This window comes from Plectropomus leopardus, chromosome 10 (genome assembly GCF_008729295.1).
Source record: "Plectropomus leopardus isolate mb chromosome 10, YSFRI_Pleo_2.0, whole genome shotgun sequence".
NCBI classification, from domain to species: Eukaryota; Metazoa; Chordata; class Actinopteri; order Perciformes; family Serranidae; genus Plectropomus; species Plectropomus leopardus.
In genome coordinates this window covers 15,866,262-15,889,265 of record NC_056472.1, presented here as the reverse complement: position 1 = coordinate 15,889,265, position 23,004 = coordinate 15,866,262, and the positions used below count along the sequence as shown (strand labels likewise).

The 23,004-nt window shown below is 38.4% G+C and overlaps 1 protein-coding gene across 3 annotated transcripts; it reads left to right on the top strand.

Moving 5' to 3' along the window:
- The first annotated feature begins 476 nt into the window (after positions 1 to 476).
- prpf40a (PRP40 pre-mRNA processing factor 40 homolog A) lies at positions 477 to 21,876 on the top strand. 3 transcript variants are annotated; one of them, XM_042494714.1, is made up of 27 exons: positions 483 to 569; positions 3,853 to 3,933; positions 4,081 to 4,224; positions 6,454 to 6,537; positions 7,152 to 7,170; positions 7,274 to 7,293; positions 7,400 to 7,441; positions 7,621 to 7,731; positions 9,156 to 9,276; positions 9,589 to 9,613; positions 9,846 to 10,061; positions 10,312 to 10,417; positions 12,784 to 12,848; positions 12,947 to 13,111; positions 14,216 to 14,324; positions 14,645 to 14,795; positions 15,764 to 15,897; positions 16,165 to 16,279; positions 16,673 to 16,764; positions 16,943 to 17,059; positions 18,009 to 18,146; positions 18,351 to 18,446; positions 18,539 to 18,658; positions 19,176 to 19,266; positions 19,355 to 19,416; positions 19,874 to 20,029; positions 21,233 to 21,875. In XM_042494714.1, the coding sequence occupies exons 1-27, from the start codon at positions 567 to 569 to the stop codon at positions 21,320 to 21,322; spliced, it is 2,673 nt and encodes an 890-aa protein (XP_042350648.1). In that variant the 5' UTR covers positions 483 to 566; the 3' UTR covers positions 21,323 to 21,875. The 3 variants fall into 3 exon arrangements, with proteins under 3 accessions (XP_042350650.1, XP_042350648.1, XP_042350649.1); XM_042494715.1 differs by having other exon boundaries at positions 18,539 to 18,625; positions 21,233 to 21,874; XM_042494716.1 differs by lacking the exon at positions 3,853 to 3,933 and having other exon boundaries at positions 477 to 569; positions 21,233 to 21,876.
- The last annotated feature ends 1,128 nt before the right edge of the window (positions 21,877 to 23,004 follow it).

Genomic DNA, 23,004 nt, shown 5'->3' with positions numbered 1-23,004 from the left:
ATAAAAGCGTCTGCTAAATGAAATTGTAGAATTGTAGAAATAAACAGTGTTCTGCATGATGAGTAAGTAGACTTCTACTTGTAAAACAGTATTTCTACAATGTGGTATTTCTGTTTTTACTGAAACACAAAATCTGAGTACTTCTTCCACCTCTGGTATTTAATTTATCACTTTGTAATTTGTTCGCTTTCTTTCCTAAATTGTTGCATTTAAGAAAAACTTGATAAAGAAGAAAAACCTAACAAAGTGTCAAATTACTGACTTTTTCCACATCTCGCGGTCATCCTCAACAGATGGCGTTTGCTCATCTCCTATGGAGATGACGATGATTCAGTTTTTGCACAGCCTATTATTGTCACCGACTGTATCTTTCTTCTTACACAGCTGTAGGACCATACTATCAACAATCTAACTGTCATTACGCATTTCTGCAATTCCCTGACGCAGACTGGCGCTACTGAATCTTTACCTCTGACCTCTCTGCACGCGGAGGGAGTTGAACCAATCGTATTGCTCGTTCTTGAGAGGTGCTCAAGCTTTTCGGAGGTTCATACCCTCTCGTCAACATGGTGAGTACAATCATTCAAAAGAATAGATTATATACAGTAAAATAAAAGCCAATAAATGTGAAAAGTGATTGTGTATTTATTAGGCGTTTGGTTAATGACCGGCTCTTTGTCCCGATGATGCTAATATAGCGCTACGCGTCCCAAAACATCACAGGTTAGCATGTCGTGTTAGCGCGGAGCTAAGAGAGCGGCACATATCGCTATGGTTCGGACTATGTCCTAGAACTGATGCTAATAATAATGAAAAGCTAGCGACTACTAACACACCGTTAGCTATATATACATATAACATTTTTAAATGCGTTTAACGGCATTCATAAACTTTAACCCACGTCCAGTTAAAGGCCTGTTTAGCTAGCTGAAAAGTTGGCTAACTAGCCAAACTCTTACGGCAGTAAGCTATTATTCTTCACCAGGAATTAGACAGAGCCTGTGGCCATTCATCACGATCAGCTTTTACACGGCAGCAGTTACTCAGCAAGTTAGCACTTCCCAGATGCGCAGGTGAGATTTTTGATAATGCCTGTGTTTATTTATGAATAGTAATAAGCGTTAAGTAAAATGAACAGAGATAAACAAAAGTGTGCATTAAGCTGCTGATAGAGAGCCTGTCAGACCCATCTAACATCGTAGATGGCGTGATATCAGTAACTTGGGTTATAACGTTACGTTATCGTTTACACATAACGTTAACTCAGTATAACTTAGAGTAAATGTCTATAAACCTTTATTAGTTGAGTCTTCAGGAACTACCAACTCACATAAAGTTATACAACGTGACTTCTTTACAAATGAATGAGATAGGTGAGACAGACTCATACATGGTCTAATCACTTGTAGCTTAAGTGTATGTAAGTATTGTCTACAAAAGATTTAAGAGCCCAAAACAGATTTGATTGCTTCTCAGTCTGCATTTCAACCTATGAGAGCTCACAGGATTTAATAGAGCAGAATTAGATTTGTACATAAGCAAGGACTGAATCGTGAACTTTACAGATGATTAAAGCATGTAAGAGGAATTGAGTAGCTACATTTTAGCCAGCAAAAGAAGCTCTCATGAGTATAATGATAAAAGCTGCTCACGCTCACTTTAGGTAGTCTGAATCTTTATCATCCAAGCTATTGTCAGAATCCCCTTTATCCAACTCCTCTTCTTCAGTCATGAAATTTTGTGGCAGTTGGCAACTTTAATGTTGCATTACTTCATCCCTGTAGACATAGTCCTCTTTAATGTCCATTGTTTTATTCATGCAATAATTGCAATTTGTCTAGCAGCTCTTATAACATAAAATTATTTCTCTCCATGTTCTTCACACTCAAATTGTTTTACTGTGGCTTTTACTGGCCCTGTTTTCCAGCTCTGTTTGCTGACTCTCTTCTATATGCATCTTACTCATATATGCTCAACTTTCTCTTTTTATGACGTTGGTTGCAATTAGTGTTGTCACAATACCAGAAAATTTGATGAAATCCTAGTACATAAAAATATACTTGATACCTTTGGTGATGCCAAGGCAAAAAAAGGGGGTAAAAGTCCTAGGCATATTAAAGAGGATAACTTTTTAACAATCTGTACACAAGTAATATCCAGGGGTTGAGCACATTCCCTTTTCCGCTGTTTTGTCCATGCAGCCTTGGGTTGAAAATCGGGTTATTGCTCTGTTGTTGTTGTTTTATAGTTTTAAAAAAGCTTTATAAAAGGAATTAGGAGTTGACCAATATTGGTTTTTCAGGTCCAATATCGACACGATTATTTGTAGTTAATGAGACCGATAACTGATATTTGGAACCGATATGCATTTACAATTGAATGAAATGAAAATCTTTCTGTCAATATTTAGAATTTTGAATACAACAAACTCCAACACAAAAATTTGTTTAAATGCCTTTGGCAGATTTTTTTTCCCCCAAAACTAAGATTTTCAACATTACCAAGTTCCATGCAACTTTTGTCGTTAAGGTCAGGGAAAATTTAAATTTAAAAAATGAATGAATAAAAATAGCTCCCTGAGGTTTTACGAAGTTAAAGTTCCTCCGATGCTGACACTTTGTTTGGATGTAGTGCAGACTGCCTTTTCTGACGTTTGTTCAGTGTAATATGCACACTTATTCATTAATTAATTTCATCAGCGACCATTAAAATAAAACACTGATACAGATCATCGGCAAAATGTGAAATATCACCTCGATAATCGTCCAGGGGGATAAACTTGCAACCCTTTAAAGGGACATATAATAAACACAGACTGTTTTATTTAAAGAGTTTTGATACTTTTGACAACCTTAGTCATAGGTTGGATCTTTTCCCATTACGAAAAGTGCAGTGTTAGGGTTGCTAAGTCTGCCTTCTAGGTCACTATGAGTGCAGATACAGAGTCACGATATATGAGTATTTTAATATATCTTTATGAATGAGCTAGGTGAGGTAGGTTTTGTTGATGTTCAATTTACAGTACATATCTACATGCCCACAGTAATTGAAATTGTAGGCTAAATAATAATGTTGCTTAATACAGGGGAGATATAGAGTACCTTGTGTGTGGACTTTGAAATGACATGGCCCCCACATCTAGATGTCGGTGTCTCCTGCTGCCACTTGCTAGTCAGAAATGTTTGGCAAGAGACCTCTTGTGATCTCAGGTTCTCAGTAGCTGCCAAAAACAGCTGGAGGAAATTGAGAGCGGACTCAAAAACGAGTGCATGCATAATCGGGATTGCTTGCTCAAATCTGATTCTGCTCTTATCAATCCATGACAGAGCACTGAGCAGTATTTCCTTGCAGACTTAGTAGCACTCAATTTGTTTTTTGTGCTGGCAAATGTTTTATCGCCGAAATATTTCCATTTAAGTGCACCACGCTAAAACTAATGCATGCTACTAAAAATGCCTTGCAGTAAATCATCACGCAGGTTATAATGTTAAGTTTTTGTTCAAACTGTTCCAGAGAGATATTGAATGGTGGCTTAATGGTGATTTTGGAGGCTGTAGTTTGTGGTGCTGTTGAATTGTTCTGCCTTACACCACTCTCTTTTTTACAAACAAATAGTAATCAGTAAGGATGTGCATCTCATCATAAAACAAAAAATTAAAACTAATTTTAATTACAGTATGAACTGTAATATTGTTGAAATAAAATCTAAACACATTTTAAAATCTTAAGAACATATTTGGAGAAAAAGCAGTTGCAGCTTGATTAAATTAAGCATGCTGGCAATTATGCGTTATGCGTCCACTGGCTATTGTGAGTTCACTAACTCTGTGTGGTGTTTCTCATTCATGACAGTCTTCATCGGACGCTAATAATGGCCCGAGCCAAGCACCACCTTATCCAGGTGTACCGCCCTCAGGGATACCTCCCCCATTTGTAAGTCAGTGACAGAATAACAGTTAGCTTTTCACCTTATTTCAGTCGTAATACAGGGTTGAACTGAGAGTGGTAAATATTAAAGGCCTTCATGAATGTTTAACGTAATCTAATGCACCTTGTCTCTTTCCCTATTCATTTGTCTAGATGGGACCACCAGGAATACCGCCTCATTTTCCTCCCATTGGAATGCCCCCTATGGGACAGCGACCACCCAGCATGACTTCCATGCCTCCTGGTATAATTCCTCCTGGTATCATGCCACCAATGGGGGCACCGCCAATGGGACAGGTGAGCTTTGTTGGAATCTTGTTGGTTTGTCTCTATTTTGTTGGATTTGGAGGACTTGGTGGCCTGTGTTTCTGCTGCTCCTATCACACCAGTATTTCTCCTGCTTTGATTCTGAGTTAGCCAAGGACATACTGCTTTGCACATCGCACAACGGATAAATTAACAAGCTTTATGGCCAAAGTTATTGCTTTAATAAAGAAAAAGACTTGGTGTTGTCCCAGAGTTTCTCTACGGTGTTTAAGGGAGATGTTCTTCAAACTGCTGTACCGAAAGAAGCAATATGTTTCTGTATAGAACTGCTTTGTCACTGAACAACTGTTAAGAGACTCTGCTGTTGATCATGTGCAGCCTTAAAGCATTGAGAAGTGTCATTTAGGAAAAATAAGATATTTAAAGGAAAAGCATGTGTCATTCCAACTTGGGTTTTATGTGAGTTGCTGGGGTGATAAGATCGTCCTTACCAAAGTAATTGCTGAGATATATCAAGTTTGCAATATAACTAGAAAATGGTCAGACTTGAGGGTTTCCTACACATTCATTTCTTTGAGACGCCCCACCACATATATCAACATTGCTCGCCTCATATTTATTTTCTATTTTTGGAGCTGCACGCCCCCGCCCTCACTTATCTCTCTCTTTCACAGACCCATTGGGTGCATTCATAAACAGTCATATCGAGCGCCAGAGCTCCCTCTGGCACAAACTAGACCGTTTGTTCATTCTTTTGAAAAAATATATACTGTTAGATTACACAGAGCGCCACATTTTCAGAGTGGCAGAGCACCAAGCACAGTGAAAGTGAAATGTAATCGTTCATAAATTCATATAGAAATAGAAAAACAGCACTCTCACTGTAGTGTAGAGCATCAGATTGGATTTTTGAATGAACCCACCGATAATGGACCCCTCTGCGTTAATCGTTTTTCCAGCCACAGATGAAACCGCGCATTCTGCTGTCAGGCACTGGGTCTAACTTGTTTAACGGTGACAACAAAGTTTGCTGATCAGGCACACCTTCACAGCCCATCAGCTACAGCCACACATCGAATCTAGTTCTGTGGAAAACACTGAACTTACTGGGCTTGATGGTCATATGTGCAGATTAGTCAAACTTATTTGGAAAAGAACCAAAGACAAACCACTGGTATCACTTTGACCCTCTGTGGTTGCAGTAGATGTGTGCGCTCATGGATTATCCTGTGAAATAAGAGATAATTAGCGACATTACTGTCCAATTACTTGTGTTTTTACCCCAAAATAAATTGGCAGAATCTGGCAAAATTGACTTGTCTGCTTGTTCACAACCTGGCTCATCACGTGCATTTGACTGCTTGTATTTCACCCTTTAGCAGTATATGACATCCCACTTGTTGAAGATATCAGAAATTACACAATATTACCATAACTGATAGAGTTTCTGGTCTGAAATAAACACAAATTATAGTAAACTGAAGTTTTCCTTTAACTCAGTCGTTTGTTGTCCATATGTTAATTGATCCCACTGCTTTTCTTTGCAAGTCTTGCCCTACTGTTCTGTGATTGGCTAGCATTAGCCCTAGTTATGACCTCTTTTTAACCCTAACCATCTCCAACTTCTACATGTTGACATGATGATTACTAGCTAATCACAGCACAGTAGAGCAGTTCTTGCCAAGAAAAGCAGTGGGATACATAATAGTGTATTGGTCATTAGAAAAGTTATTTTTGACTTTCTTGTTTTGCTCAGCACTGCACAGAAGCTCATCTGTTATGCAATGATTAGTTGATGTTTCAAATAGCACTCATAGTCTTTTAAAGAGATGCTTGTTCATCTTATTGAACCCCTACCATTGGTTTACTGAATGCTGCTGATGTAGCGCCACTCTTTTTTTAAAAGTTATTTGTCTTTTAAAGCAAAAACAGTTCACATTTAGCAAGTGTTTGTGGTCCTGTCATGCATATAAATAGGAATGACACTTCGGGGTGTTCAAGGTCGCAAGCAACCCAAGTCTCAAAAGGTGGTGAGGGGATGTAGTTTGGTGTGTTGCTGCTTCACAGGTCGCAAGCTGTGGCATCACACCATTAAATCAGCACCGCAGACTCAGTTTCAGTCTCACCTTCTCCCCCCAGTTGCAAGCAGCCCTCCCCACAGACACCAACACCCTGTATCACACTGTGTCTTAATACTTCTTCCTGCACTGGGTGGTATGGAAATGCCAGATGAATATTTCATGATGCTTCTTTTATTAGATGCCAGGCATGATGCCACCTATGATGCCAGGGATGATGATGCCCCCTCGCATGCCAGCTGCGGCTGTACAACCAACGGGACCGGTAACTCTCCTTGCTACTTTTTCCATCGGTGCTTTGCTTCACACTTGTTAAAAATACACTTCAACCTGTGAAATGCGAAGTGAATCATTTGCACTGGCAAGTAACTGTTGGGTATGAATTGATGTCATTCCATAAAAAAAACCCAAAAAACAAAACAGTATATTGTTAACCACAAATTAAAATGAAACAACTGAAAACATCACTAAATACAGTGGATGATTAGAATTGAAATGAACACCTGCGTGCAATATGTCCCTTATTGTTTTGTTCTGGCTTTGGTTCAGCCGTGAATCACAGTAAACGCAATGAAACACATGAGCCCTTAATTGTTGATGTTCTGTTAATTTGTCTTTTATACCAACGGGTAAGCAAGTTATGCAAATGAGCAATCGGATATATTTATCAGGGCAACATTCACGCAGCTTTAGAGATCATAAGACGTCCACTTCATCATCACAAGTATATTTTTGCATCTTGAGTGCGTACAAGTGTCTTGTACAAATAATGAAAGCTTTGTCAGCTGCTTTTTTTTTGTGAGTGATGAGTCTGTATTGCTTGCATTTGTGAGTGTTTCTCAGGGAAATAATTTGTTGTTAAAATTGTCTTTTTCACAGCCTGGTGTTGACTCCACAGGTAAGAGCTTTCATTTGTCACTTTCTTTACAAATCATATTCTTGCATATTTTTTATTCATTAGAAGCAAAGCGTCTGACTGATTTGTGTCTTTATCCTCACAGCTGCAGCACCTGGAACAGCTGTAAGACATAATTTGTCTTTATATGCAGTAATTGCAAGTTTACTGGGTTTTTTTGTCTTCTCAATAACTGCAGTGTGGATAATGTTTCATTTTATTGTCCCTGCAGAGTACTACAAATGGATCTCCACAGGAGGAACAGCCAAAGAAGGTTAGTGCACAATGAAAATGGAAAGATAGATGTTAGTAGAAGTAGATAGAAGTTTTGACAATATTAACTAGGAGCCTCGAAAGCATTTTACATGGAACCAAAGTTAGGTTGTTTCTTGCTCTGTTTCTTTGTTTTCTTGGCATTAAGACAGCTGATTAATTTGTGTTTGTCTCCCTTAGAAGTCCGTGTGGACAGAACACAAATCACTGGATGGGAAGACCTACTTCTACAATACAGAGACTAAGCAGTCCACATGGGAGAAACCAGATGAACTCAAATCTCCTGCTGAGGTACAAACCTTTATCATTTGCATAACATGGTTTAACATGCATTTGTAAATTGCTGCCATCAAATTGAAGATACAGGGACCCGCGTTTTAATACGGTTAGACTGAAGCATTTGTTTGTGTATCAGTCAATCCTTAAACTAAATATGGTGATTAATCCAAGATCAAATGCATGTTGAAGGGTCTTAAGTGTTGTTGAATGTATGCATCTTTGTGTCCTGTCTAAAAAACTTATCCTTTTGATGTTGCAAACTTAGCTGATCCCAAATAACCATTTATTTTCTCACTTACATATTCATATATATATTTTGTACATAAACAATTAATTAAATGAACCATATTTAGCCACGCTTCAATGTTGACATCTTCAGCCCTCAAAAGACCATACTTGCATGTATGAGAAGTCTCACATACTAAATACAATTAGATACATTCAGCTCATTAGCAACAAACAGAAAATATGAAAACCAATTAAGCCCCTTTTGCACAGGACTAGTATTACCTGGGGAACTCTGATCATTTGAAATGATTGTGGATGTCGTCTGTGATGTTACTCCTGTGCAAATCTGCCATGTTCGTAATTTTAAAGTAAAAATTCAGCTGCAAATTTCCTGCCTTTTTTTGTCAAACACAGGTTATTTGAAAATAGTAGTACTTTGCTATTGGCTTCCTCAAGATTAGTGATTGTATTATTATTGTAATGCACATGCATATCGTATTTCATATACAATTAGCTAGACTGAGAAAAATTATTTTAATTCACAGTGTCACATAAAGGCTACCAGCAGCTAGGGTAGTTTTTAAGGGGAAATGTTTTCTTGCATGTTACTCATTGCATAAGTCGATGTTGTGAATATATAAACACACTTTTGTGTGCAGTGTAAATGTGACAACTGACAATTTCATTTGTTTTTATTGTCTGCGCTGCATGACATGCGCTTTAGTGATGATTGCATCTTCCAACACTTAAAAGCAAAATGTGTATAAATTTAAGTGATTTGTGAATACTGCAAATATTCAATTTCCTTACTTGGAGAAAAAAACTGTTCCAGTGCAGCAATACACTTATGGCCTTGAAATCATAAGGGGGACAATCTCAATCAATTCAAGTAAAATACAGGCTTCTCTATTGAGTGCAAATGCAATGCATGAAACACAGATATAGGGGGTGTAATTTCTTTATCACATGGAGTCCCCTGGCATTACTATTCCTGTGCAAGTAGTGCTTGAAACATAATTGTGCTGAAGCTTTCCCTTCCCTTTCTCTGTCAAACAAAAAATTAAATTCTAGCCACTCATCTATAAATGAAACTAATTCAAAAAAATAATACACTTGTTATCGTAGTAGTTAAATAATTATTTCCGTATGGATCACCTACAGCACACTAGTTTTCACAACTGAAATACTTTCTTCTCTGATGCTTTTAGCAAATGCTGTCTAAATGCCCTTGGAAGGAGTACAAGTCTGACACAGGGAAGCCTTATTATTACAACTCTCAGACGAAGGAGTCCAGATGGACCAAACCCAAAGAGCTGGAGGATCTGGAAGGTAAAGAGCTGCTGCCTGATGATGTCAAACCTGTTGTGAGAAAGTCATTAATGTTCCATACTGAGCCCTGCTGCGCTCCATGGATGAGCCTTTAACAGTGTGATGAATGGCAGGAAACTGGCTTTTTTGACAAATCAAGCCAGGCATTAGAGGGGGTTTAGGACATCATTGATGTACAAACACGGGAAGCACAAATACAGGAACACACTGTGGCTCCTGCAGTACATTTATCTCTGTGCTGTTCTCTTATCTGCAGTCTGCTTTGAAATGAAAACAAGTACCCTAACAGCTATCTCCTCTTGTCTATTCCAGCTATGATCAAAGCAGAGGAGAATGGGTAAGAGCTTCCTGTTTACCTTCGGTTACTCTTCAAGGCTGCATTATTTATTATGAACAACAAATACAACGGTTATTGAACATTACTTCTTCCTCCATGATCAAAAACATTTTTATTATTATTATGACAGCTTTTCATTTTCATGTAGCGACCCTTTATATTCCAGTCAGTTGCATTGTCCTGGTGTTCCTCCCATCATGTTACGGTTTGACCCGTCATGCTCTGATTTCAGAACGGCAGAGGCAATGGCTCCTGGCACCACAGCAGCTCCTGCAGTGCAAGCAGATAATACAGCCACTATGGCAACCGTAATGGAGGCGGAAACTGCAACAGCAGTCTCAGAGGAGCACCTGTCTCAGGCGGCCGTGCATCACACAGCTGAGGTCAAGACTGCAGATGCACCTGTGGTGTCCTTAGAGAGCTCAGCTGCCACAGAGGCCACAGCCAGGTAAACAGTTATGTCTGACACAGAGACGGGTACTGTCTCCAGTTCTCAGACTTACACCACATACATCAAGCCAGAACCATAGCCATTATTACACTGTGTTTATGTACACAGCACCCTTTTAGCCTAATGCATTAATGAATAAAGATGTCTATTTTTGTGTCTCATAAATTAATTTAATGCATCACATCATCTTAAATGCTTCATGCAAAGACAGCCAAGTTAATGTATTACCGTCTGTCTTTGCCCTCAGTATTGAAATCACAAAAGAGGAACGGCCTGAACTGCAGAAGAAAACTTACAAGTGGAACACTAAAGAGGAGGCGAAGCAGGCCTTCAAAGAGCTGCTGAAGGAGAAGGTGCGTCAGGCTGTCAGATGGGGTTAACATGTAGATGAACTAGAGGTCACACACACTGTAGGGAAGTGCAGGGGCTGTGTTGTTTCTGTCAGCCTGTCGTGCACATTCACGTTACTTGACATTTAGCAGGTTAAATGCAGAAACAATTCAGCTTGTATCAGGGTGCTTACCTTGAGATACATTAGTATACATTAAAGTGTTTTTACTTTAACTGTGACCACCACCATGAATCTTTTAGACTTCATCACTGCTATCACTTGGAGTGGAGTTCAGTTTGCAGTGCAAAATATCATCAGGGTGACTTTTGTTTTCTTTATCATGTATTTGCTGTTTTAAAATGCAATTCAATTCAGTGCACTTACTGTCATTGCACAGCTGCACAACAAAGTTAGGTGTCTCCATTGGTACATACAGTAAAAACTTCCCTGACAAGCAGACACATTACAAATTATTTACATAAGTATAAAAAAAATATTAAAACAAGGTTCTTTCTATTCAATACATTTTAGTTGATAAAATAAATCGGTGAAGGTGGAAATGGCCTTTTTTTTTTTACTGTTATGTTAAGCATATCAACAGCATGTTTTACATTTTAATATGGCTTTTGGCTGCCTTAATCAGTCAGAGATAAAGGAACTGATGATAGAGAGCTGCAGGAATGAGTTAGTATTTTTGCACTCCTGATTCAGTCATCTTAAAGTCACTAGGTTTTTGGTTAGGTGCCCAAAATAAGGTATTTGGTGAACACAATCTTAAGAGACTTCAACATTTTGTTCTACAACATAAAATGCATGGGTAAACACCCTGCTCGTGAATTTTTATGCTTTTATGTGTCTTGAAAAAGGCAATTGCTAATAAGTAGCTAAATAAGACTAAAACGTCATCATAACAAGGCTTAACAGCCTCACTGTGGTGGCATCGTTGAAGTCATGTTACCATGGTATAGTTTGTTTATAGCCTAACGTTAGCTTTTTACTTCTGCGATTGCACTTAAGATTCAAAAATCATAATAGTAGTGTTCATCTGTGAAGATTATCTTGCTGAGTAAAAATGTGTAAGTATCTTAAATGTATGTTTGCCATAGAGCTTACTTTCTGCATTTATCGAAAATCCAATTGCAAAATCCGAATGTATTTTTTTTTTGTGGAGGGGGGCATTGAAAACTTTTGCGGTTGGCCTACAAAAAAAGAAACTCATCCGTGTAGCACTCTGTTGTTAACCATAGTAAAGCTTACAAATGTATACAATTCCAACAAGTGTTTTAGCGATTGAGTTGTACAGCATCATACATAGATGGTCTGTTTTTAAGGTTGTTTTTATCACTTCAGTTTCGCTTAATGCCTGATCTGTTTACCAGAAGATCCCTTGCATTGTGATCAGGATCTAATCCCTGTCCCTCCTCATGAGTCCCTGGGAGGTCTTAGCTCAGTTGTTAAGCTTCACCTCCTGTTGCTGTGGATGAGTTGTGTCGCAGGCGGCCTAGCGCCACCCACCTTGAATGTTGCTATATTTAGGCTCTTTTTAATTTTGTGCACAAAGCTCTCCTCTGAGAATGCTTGCAATTTCCTGCAAGATCTTAATGGCTCTGTCTTTATGATTAGCTTTATTGGATCAAAGGCACGGGGCTGGCTGGGATTAAGACAGTGAGAGAAAGCGGCATGCCTCAGTGAGTTAGAATAACTGTGACAACTTACAAGACAGAGGCACGCGGTGGAATCAGTTTATAATGGATGAGGGAGTCAAGCCCTGAGAGAGGCAAGTGGCCGAAAGGGCGCTTACATAAGTCCTTTAGCGGTACTCCTTTGAATTATTGCCTCTCCACACCTCTTAACCCTGTATCTATTAGTAATTAAGAAAATGTGTTGACTGCCAGGAGACAAAGAAGTACAGCTCATTGCTCGTCTGCCTGTCGCACATGCTTTTTCTAACAAAGGACAGTGAAACAATCAGGGTTCCCATAGTTATTAATAAAAATTATAATTTTACACTGTTTTGATTATTGTATAAAATCCCAAAACATGTCTAATGTCCCTTGTATTGCTAATTTAAAATCTTTCTAATTCTGCTTGTTTGATAAAATACCTTGTTTAAACTTTACTAGAGTCACGTGATAAACATAGAACCGCATCCTCACATGAGGAGATGTACAGGAAAATGCCATAAAGCTGTTGTGCATTTCATGGAAATGGGTTAAAATATAATGTAAAACTTTTGAAAAAGCTTTGGTTAAAAATGTGTGCGAACCCTGAACAAGTTTATTAACGTGAGCTGTTGTTTTGAAAACGTTAGATATGTCAAGTGTCAATTTAACTTGCCTGTTTAAGAGTACAGGCCATCATGACTGAATTTTATTCTCTGTATTTCAGGGTGTGTCCTCAAATTCCTCTTGGGAACAGGCTATGAAAATGATAATTAATGACCCTCGATACAGGTACACTTTTCTCCTGATATCTGTTAATCCTCATTACAACAGCAGGTGATAACGATGCCCATCTGACCTCAAATTCTCCCTTTTCCTTATCAACAAAGTGCACTTCCCAAACTGAGTGAGAAGAAACAGGCGTTCAATGCCTACAAAGTCCAAACAGAAAAGGAAGAAAAAGAGGAGGCCAGAATTAAATACAAGGAGTCCAAAGAGACCTTTCAAAGGTTTTTGGAGAACCACGAGAAGATGACATCTACCACCAGATACAAGTAAGTGCTGCAGTGATCTCACAAAGTTGTTTTTTTCTGTATAGATTTGTGGTTCCCTGAATTGTCAATATGATTATGCAGATGGGATCAGTGAAAGGTCATCTACGGGTTTGTGCACGCCATCCTGCAGTCATAGCACTGTTAGTGTGCTCTTAAACTGCAATGACCCCTTAACTCTCGTCACACTGGTAACTTAACATGATATTGCTTGGTAAAAATTTAGTGAGTGAGCAGACTAAAGGAGTTTTTTTGCTTGCACTACCACTACTATAGCTTTGGGTTTTTTTTGTTGGTTTTTTTTTAAATGTTGGGGATAACATGTAAACAAAGTATTGGATTTGGATGCAAATCACAACTTGCTGTTTAACCTCTTTCTCTTATGAATTTCACTCATAAATGCAACACAGATGCTAGAAACTACAACTCGAAATAGCATCTTTTTTTTTTTTACTTAACATACAAATTCAGTTGAGTTTCTTTAACTTATATTATAAATATTTGGTAAGGAGCTATGCATTAGAAGTTATGCCAACAACAGTCACACATTTTTAAATCCTGGTCTTGCTTGAGGTCCAGATCAGCAGCACTTTTTGGTTTAGCGCTAGTATGAAAGTCATGGTGACAGACAGAGCGGACGCACTGATCGAATAGTGACCTTGACAGTGAGCCCGTTCCAGAGTTCTTCTGGTGTCGGGGTTGTTGTGGTGACTCAGGCTGTGATTTGGGATGGCACACAGCAGGCAGTTGGACTGGATAGCAGGGTTATCTGACTGTGTGCGTGTGTCTCCTTACATTTAATACCTTATTTTGCTACAGTCACCCACAGCTTTAGATTCTTCTAATGAACGTGTTTGGAAAAGTCATTTAAAGAAAATAAGATATTTTCAGTCATCTTGAAAGACAGTTGTACTTCTAAAGAAAATTCTGTTTTTGATAGCATGTAATGAGTTTTGTATTGACTCTACACAACCGTGCATCTCATGGCTTGCGTTAAGTATTAAAAACCAGAGTTAGAGGTGAAATTGGCCTGGGAAATGCTGCCCTCATGTGGGTTATTGTATGAAAATATCCTTAACGAGTGTGTGTTTGTCTGTTGCAAACCAGGAAAGCAGAGCAGATGTTTAGTGAGCAGGAGGTGTGGAGCTGTGTACCAGAGAGGGACAGGCTGGAGATCTATGAAGATGTGTTGTTCTTCCTTGCTAAGAAAGAGAAGGTAAGGCTTCGTTCTACAGCTGAGCCAAAACTCCCTCAAAATTTTAAGATATTTTCAGTCTGCATCTTTATCACAGTGATGTAGAATCATTCAACTCTCAGTCTTATTTGCCAGTACAATAAATTGTTATATTTTAAGAGGGGGTGAAGAAAGAAGTACATCATAAGAAATCACAGCAATCACTTAAGTCTAATAAGGTCATTTGTTCAGTATGATGACAGAGGGCAGAATTAAGTATCTGGATACCCTCTGTCATTTTTTTCATTTTTGACACTGGCACAGCTGACATTGTGATTTCCTCCTTTACAAAATGTTTCCAGGAGCAAGCCAAGCAACTAAGAAAGAGAAACTGGGAAGCTCTGAAGAACATTTTGGACAACATGGCCAATGTAACATACCGCACTACCTGGTCTGAGGCCCAGCAGTACCTGCTAGACAACCCCACCTTTGCAGAGGACGAGGAGCTGCAGAGTATGAGAGCAGAAATTCATGTCTTTATTTATTGACGTTAGTTGAAACAGATGATTGAAGTGAGAGAACAAATTTCTACCTCACTTTAGTTGCAATAACCATAACTTCACTTTTATGTTCAACCTGTTCCCACTTCTTCCTGATTATAGTGTTATGAAAAGAGTTAAATCCTGGGAAACAGAGTCACATCCACATCCAAATACACATCCAAACAATTTCCTGTTTCCCAAGAAATATAATGATGGGCAAAAAAGAAAAACTAGTTATGTTATAGGCATTGATCAAAAGGCTTATGAATAGAAAATATATGTACCACCACATGTATCACTGCTGAAATAATTAAGTCCTTTACATCCTCCCACGTGGATGCAATTCCAAAAGTAGGCAGTGATGCAAAGCTCAACAGCAGAGCAGTAACTTCCTTTTGACCTGCCAAATGCATCTATTTCAGGCTCTACTATCTAAATTAGCCGAACACAACATGATTTCTGCCACCAGCTTTACATGATTGAACAGAGAGGAGCAAAACATGGAAGGAATTTCAGCTCAAAAGAATGACTTTCAAAACTTCCAATTTTACAAATTAAGTTTGTTTATACAATGAATAAAATAGAATAGACGTCAAATGTCCCTTCCATATGGCTGTTCACAGCAGACAGATTACAGGCGATACATTTGGTATTTCATATTCCTTTGCAGCTATTGCGCAGTCCAAGCTGCATGTCAAGTTCATGTTAATTTTATTCTAAATGGTGTTCTTTTGCCTTCATTATTATTAATACTGCCAGATAAAGCACTAAAGTGGTCAACTTGATAACCTTTAGGTCTAAGCAAATTTCTCCTGGTTGCTTTTAGTGTTGCTTCAGATTTTGACTGTAGCTGACATAACAAGTCAATTTCCCAGGACTCCAGGGAAAGTGTGCTTCCTCTCCCGGGAAAAAAAAAAACTTGTTCTTTCCTGCTTACAGACATGGATAAAGAGGATGCCCTCATTTGTTTTGAGGAGCACATCCGGGCGCTGGAGAAGGAGGAGGAGGAGGAGAAACAGAAGACTCTTCTAAGAGAAAGGAGACGACAACGCAAAAACAGAGAGGCATTCCAGGTGAGCAAAAATTAGGGTCAAATCATGTGCATCTCAAAACACAAACTTGAAGTCACCATGTCAGGGAAAGAAATGCTGGCTTGATGTCTTAAATTTACTTTTTAATTTCCCAGACTGCAAAAGTAAATTGTTGTAGCTGTTTGACAGTTTGTCAATAAAAAGGTTCGATAACAAACTAAATCCACAGAAAGGATCAGTTCTGTTTGTATAACCATTCTGTATGAGTTGCTTCCCTAAATTTGTATTTTTGAACGTTGTTTCTGTCAGAAATTCCTGGACGAGCTCCACGACCACGGTCAGCTTCACTCCATGTCTGCCTGGATGGAGATGTACCCGACCCTGAGCTCAGACATTCGCTTCGCCAACATGCTTGGCCAGCCGGGTAGGACAGCCGGCTGCAGCACACATGGCTTCACACGTCCACATGAGCCGAAAGCTCTGAAGCACGTGGATGTGATATGCAGACTATGCAAACTGCACATGACATAAACATAGAAATAAACACATGCACAGTTCAGGACGTAAATACTGTATAAACCACATCAGTGCACTGATGCATACACTTTTTTTTACCTCATTAATTTTAGATATGTTTTTACTAGATATTGTTTTACATTTAACAACATTCAGCATACAAATTTCTAAATGATTATTAAATTTTTGCTTTATTGTATTTTGCAGGCTTGTTATGGTCTGGTGTTTGACTTTGTTTATAGTTTTTTGCAGCATAAAAAATATTGTCAACATCTTTTGACTTTATGTGTCTATTGTGCAGGTTCCACTCCCCTAGATCTGTTTAAATTCTATGTGGAAGACTTGAAGGCCCGCTACCATGATGAAAAGAGGATCATCAAAGATATTCTTAAGGTAAAGTTGTTTCACCTGTGTTGAAAATCTTAATTATATGTGGCATAGTGAATAAACTGTTCTAGCACAGGAACAAACTGTTTACTTAACATCTGCTCATATCAGTGTTTTTTTAGGTGTTGGTTTTGATATTTAATTATTTCAACATGTCAATCTTCTGCTTTCTTTGTGCTGCCAGGACAAAGGCTTCCTGGTGGAAGTAAACACGAGCTTTGAAGACTTCGGATCAGTAATCAGCTCAGACAAGAGAGCCACCACACTGGATGCAGGAAACATCAAGCTGGCATTCAACAGTGTAAGAATCCTGTCCGACACATATTTTTCTAGCTTTTCTCATATCCTACATAGTTCTTTAAAGTTATCATTTGGATTTTTTTTTAATGGGGTTGTATGAAGTACTTATCCATAAAAGCAGGCAGTAAAACAAACACGGAAGCTAAGCAAAGTATTATTGCGGACAAAGTCAGGAGCAAAACGTATTTTAGCTACCAAAAAATCAATAGCAGTCCAAGTGGATGAGATATTTTCACTGATTTACCTTCAAAAGGCAAAAAATGGCTCGCACATGCAGGGCTCAATTTATCACTTATTTAACGCACCGAAGTAGTAGTGACATTTCAAGCAATACAGCTCTTCGGTAGCGGTCTGTGTTCTGCAAGGTAAAATTACTTTTATTGTCAAAGTCTGGTGGCTATGAAGAGACCATAAATGATTTAACAGCTTTAGTTCCCCGTCGGAAAGGGCTGTTTGACAGCAAGGTAAACCGGTAAAAATATTCCAAATATAGAGTACGCTTGAACTGAAATTGATGTTTTTAGATTGTCCACATCACTTTGTTTTCTTGGCGATACTCCAGCCTTCTTCTCCAAACTGGGAGGGTCCCGACCGCCATCTACTGTGTAATAAACCAACTACAGAAAAGTACCACAGACAGCCCCACTTCAAAAAATCACAACTATGCCTTTATAAAGAACATAGATGCTGGTAAACTGTTTTATTGACAGGAGAACATTTTCCAAACATTTTAAGTAATTTAGCGTAGTTAAGGTTAAAGGATTTAAATTGTAGTTATTATATTTAATCAATCGTTATATTATTGACTTGAGTGAGGTTTATGTGTCCTTGGATCTCATGCTTAAAAACTATATCTTGATGTTATGTTAAAGCCTTTTCCCCGGGTGTTTATATATTTTCATTGTTTATATTTATTTGATTAACACATTTTGAAATTTCTTTCTCCGTAGTTGCTGGAGAAGGCAGAAGCCAGAGAGAGAGAGCGAGAGAAGGAGGAGGCCAGGAAGATGAAGAGGAAAGAAGCAGCCTTTAAAAACATGCTGAAGCAGGCCACACCACCACTGGAGCCAGAGACTACGTGGGAGGAGGTATGTCCTTTATGCAAAATAACATTCTTATGGTTTCATAGTACCAACTCAGTTTTCTGTTAACATCACTTAGATACTTACACTGTGACATTGTTCTAATAATTTCTAAATTATTTTTAAAAGCAATAAGCAGAAGCTTGTCTTCTCTGTTTTGATTGTTTTCAGTATCATGTCATTGAAGTTATCGCTTTGTGTTAATTTCAGGTCAGAGACAGATTCTTAAAGGAATCTGCCTTTGAAGACGTGACTCTGGAGTCAGAGAGGAAAAGGATATTCAAAGACTTTATGCATGTCCTAGAGGTAAGTCTGTCAGGACAGTGGGAATGGACTGAATTTATCAATCTTAATGACAAAGATGATGTTTAGCAATGTTTTTTTGTTTTTTTTTACAGCATGAATGCCAACATCACCACTCCAAGACTAAGAAGCACTCAAAGAAGTCCAAGAAGCACCACAGGAAACGATCCCGCTCTCGATCGGTCGGTAGTCTTCATTGCACAAGACAACGAATTGTACGCAAACATTTTAGCAGTTAAAGAGGACCTGTTATGCTTTTTTTAAATAGCATTTTTGTGCTTGTAAAAGGTCTCCTAAGTAATACATCCCAAAGTCCAAGCCAAAGGGAGCTCTCTCCTTCAAAAGACAGTGATCCTAAGCTGCCTGAAACAGCTCGTCTGAGTTTCAGTGTTTACTTCCATAACAATGTGACATCACAATGTAACATATAGAATAGACTGTGCATAGAGAGAGCCAACTGACCAATCAGAGCAGACTGGGCTTCTTGGGAGGCGGGGCAGGAGCTCTATTACAGACGGGTGCTGCAGCAGAGGGCAGTATGAGACACATGTTATATTTTGTAACAATAAAGCATGTAAACTTATTCTAGTAGACCCCCCAAATACAAATATGATCCTAAAAATGAGCATATTAGGGCCTCTTTAATAATCTATAAGAATACCTTTGCCTTCACCTTAATAATCCATATCATGCTTCCTTAATCTGAGCTCCTTCACTTAAATATTTTGACAGGGCTCAGAGTCTGAGGAAGAGGAATACCACAAGAAGAAAAAGAGGTCCCAGTCCAAATCTCCTTCTGAACGTTCATCTAGTGGAGAATCTGGTGAGTGGCTCTGGTAGCTTAGATGATTATTATTGTATGGAAGAAGTGCAGCAATTTTGACTCTTCGACATCTTCTGCCTTAAACCAGAGAGAAGTTATAAAAAATCCAAGAAACACAAGAAGAAGGGCAAGAAGAGACGTCACAAGTCTGTAAGTACAAGGGAAACCCCCCAAAATCCATTTATTGTATATACTGTAAAATCTTGCAGCTCGGTGGTGTGGTGGTTAACGCTGACGCCTCACAGCAAAAGGGTCCTTAGTTCGAATTCAGGTTGGGGCAAGGTTTGGTCCTTGGGCGGGGGGGCATTTCTGTGCAGAGTTTGCATGTTCTCGTTTCTTCGTGGGTTCTCTCCAGGTTCTCCAGCTCCCTCCTACATTCCAAAGACATGCAGGTGCCCGTAGGTGTGACTGTGAGCGTGAAAGGTTGTCTGTCTCTATGTCATCGCTGCTATAGTCTGTACCCCGCCTCTCGCCCAATGACAGCTGGGATAGGCTTCAGCCCCCTTGCGACCCTTACGAGTACCAGCGGTCACTGACAGTGAATGCTGAATATTTAATCTGTATGTTCAGTTTGTGTTTGTGCACTGATGGAGGTTATCTCAATCAGGCAACGCCAGACTCTGACAATGACAAGAAAGGAAGAGATCGCGATGGAAAGCGTGAAAAGGACTTAGAGAAAGATAAAGAGAACGACAAGTCTCGGGGGAAATCTCGCTCGGACTCGAAACAGAAGTCTCCTAAAAGAAAAGCTGCAAAAGAGGAGGTTGGTCTTTAAATAACACTATTAGTGTTATTTATTTATGTTTTAATTCTTGCAAACTGATGTTTTAATGGATGTTAACTGGATGTTGATGTTGATGGATATTTTCGTAGAGTAGTGAAAGTTACCATTTAAAGTAGCTTTTAGTCATTTCAGAGGGTTTTTTTGTTTGCTGTGTCAGCCAAAAGAAAATGTTAATCTCTAAATGTGGCTGTTAAGTCATCCACGGTGAGACGTAACTGTTATCATTCAAAGGGCGTCTTTTGGAAACGTGGCTGTGGACAAGTAAACTCACTACTGTCAGGATGTATAGTGAGAATTATTCTACCTTATATAGGCTAAGGAAAATGGCAGCTGGATGAAAGAAGAGAGCAGTGCGATTGCAACTGGTTGCACAAATATAAAGAAAGATAGATATTAGACGGCACTTCCTCGTTAGCGCTAAATGCTGTTTCTTACTGTTATTACAAAGTACAGATTTTTTTTTTTTATGATGACAGATGCAAGATAAATTCATGGGTTGTGGTGTGAAAATAATGTTTAATGTGAGCAGAGCAGCGCATCAAAACGCAAAAGTACTTTGCATGTATTATTTTGGAAAATGCGCTCAATATAATATGTTTTTATCACATCAAATATTTTTTGATTTTGTCAATAAGCTTACAGTGCAGTCCTCTACATGGGAATCTCTAGATAATGAGTTGGGAGTGATGAATGAGTGACACATCACCATTACACCAGTCAGGATTCATTCCTTAATGTTTACCCACTGATCCTGACAATGTTTTAAAAGGCATTGAATCTGTCAACCTAAGAATAAGGCCTTATTTGGTATTAAAATGTCTAAAGTCTTAAAAATGCTTTGACATGGGAAGTAAAATTCTTATGAATCTTTTATCTGACATTGCATTGAAAAGCTCAACATAATGGATAACTTTAAAAAATAATCATAATTAGAATAATTCACCCAATGCCTTTTGCATTAAGGTCACCAAAAAGTCAGACTTTATGTCACAATAAATATTTAAGCATAATTTCTTTCCAATCTTAAGCAACTGCTGTCAGTTTGTTTCGTTTTCTAAAATTTCAACTACTGTAAAACTTAACATAAATTAAATTCTAATAAGTATTAAAAAAAAAGACTTTCTGTAAGCTGTAGGAACCCTGTTTTATATATGACTGAGTCTTTGTGTGTGTTGTGTTCAGGGTGGTTGGGATACGTCAGGCAGTGAGCTGAGTGAAGGCGAGCTGGAGAAAAGGAGAAGAACTTTACTGGAACAGCTGGATGCACCTTGATGATCACAATTCTGTTGCCCTTTTATTGCAGTAGTACACTTCTACAAACATGCATTCCCCTCCAAGCTCATCTGACTGTACCACGCCGGACGGACTGTGTGAGATCACACCATCCTCCGGTATTTTTGGGAATGTGTGACACTGAGCTTACACACTTATTTGGTGACTAATTTGGTATCAGGAAACTGATCAGCTGATCAACCTTTAAATGTCACGTTGCATTTTTGTTTGCTTTCGTTTGTATTTTTTAGTTGACTGTAGTTGTAAATGTTTTGCCAATAATTTTTTATATTCAATTAAAAGTGCATCTTAAATGTCACACTGACTGTTTCTCACCTGGAAAAGTAGTGTAAGAAGAGACAGGTTTCAGGTCAACATATCTCATTATATCTGGACACATTCAGAGATAATTAAACCGTTCTTTTGATTTGGTCCTAACCACAGCTGTATTCTCAAGAAATGATTCGAAAAAGTTGTAATTGCAGCATCTGTTAAAATGGATAAACTGTAGTAAGATGTAATAAAATACTGATTCAATGGAATGTGTCTGCAATTGGATACCTAAGGAGATCAATAATGTTTTCTTACTCTTCTCTTATTTGGTTCAATATTAATATTAAATATCAATAATAACAAACAAGACAAATGAAAAAAAAAGTGAACAGGCTCTGTGGCTCTCTGCAGCCGTGGGGATGGAGCTTCATGGCTCTTTGGACACTGAAGCATGTCTTCATAATAGACGAGGAAAGACAGAGTAGAGGTTGCAAATTTAAACATTTCATGCATCAGTAAATTTTCAGACACTTTGTTCCCAAACTCAAGGAAGCGCACTGTCTGAAGTTGTTTAAAGAAGCAGCTGATAAAAAATGTCATCAAACGTCACAATATGGTAATCACTTTTTTATGTGATTTGGAACAACATGCTATAGCATGACTTTTTCATGCGATTTTGAAGGACATATATAGCTATAGTATGACTTCTTGTGCGATTTTAGACGACATGCTAAAGGACGTTTTTGTGTGATTTTGACTGACATGCGATAGTATGACTTTTTTACACGATTTTGGATGACATGGTATAGCATGACTTTTTTATGCGGCTTTGGACAACATGCAGTAGTGTGACTTTCTTTGCAATTTTGTTATTGTTGTTGTACCACTATTGTACCACTGCAATCAGTTAATACCCCCAATAACATTTCATAGAGGCACAATAACAACAATGTTAGAATCACACAAGAAGTTTAATAATATAATCGGAGAAAAACAAAATCATAAAGCAGAGGGACACAGGTAGAATCTTTCTGCTTCTGATACACAACCCTTGAAGAACAACACATCACTAGAACAAAAAAGCCGAGTATTATTTAGCAAACTTGTTTATAACCAGAGTGAAATAAAACGGCTGTCTGCGGCTCTCAGCTTCCCCTCTGTCCGTCTGTCCCTTCTGTCGGTCAGTTGAAGGAATTCTGTGACTACGTAAATGTAGGAATTTGAGCCACAGCGCCACTTCATGCACAGATGGCTGCAGCAGGGATAGACACAGAACTTATAAAGTGAAGACAGATGTTCGGAAATGCAATGTAATGAGCAAATACACATACAACTATTAATACATATTAATTCTATTTTTTTTTAATTTCAGGAACCTTTATGTACAGAAAATAAATAATCTATAACAC

Excerpts from the sequence above, each read along its gene's own strand:
- prpf40a (XM_042494714.1), top strand. Across the intron at positions 7,294-7,399 it reads CTGCAGCACCTGGAACAGCT|AGTACTACAAATGGATCTCC; the intron begins GTAAGACATAAT and ends TTGTCCCTGCAG. Across the intron at positions 18,447-18,538 it reads ACTTTATGCATGTCCTAGAG|CATGAATGCCAACATCACCA; the intron begins GTAAGTCTGTCA and ends TTTTTTTTACAG.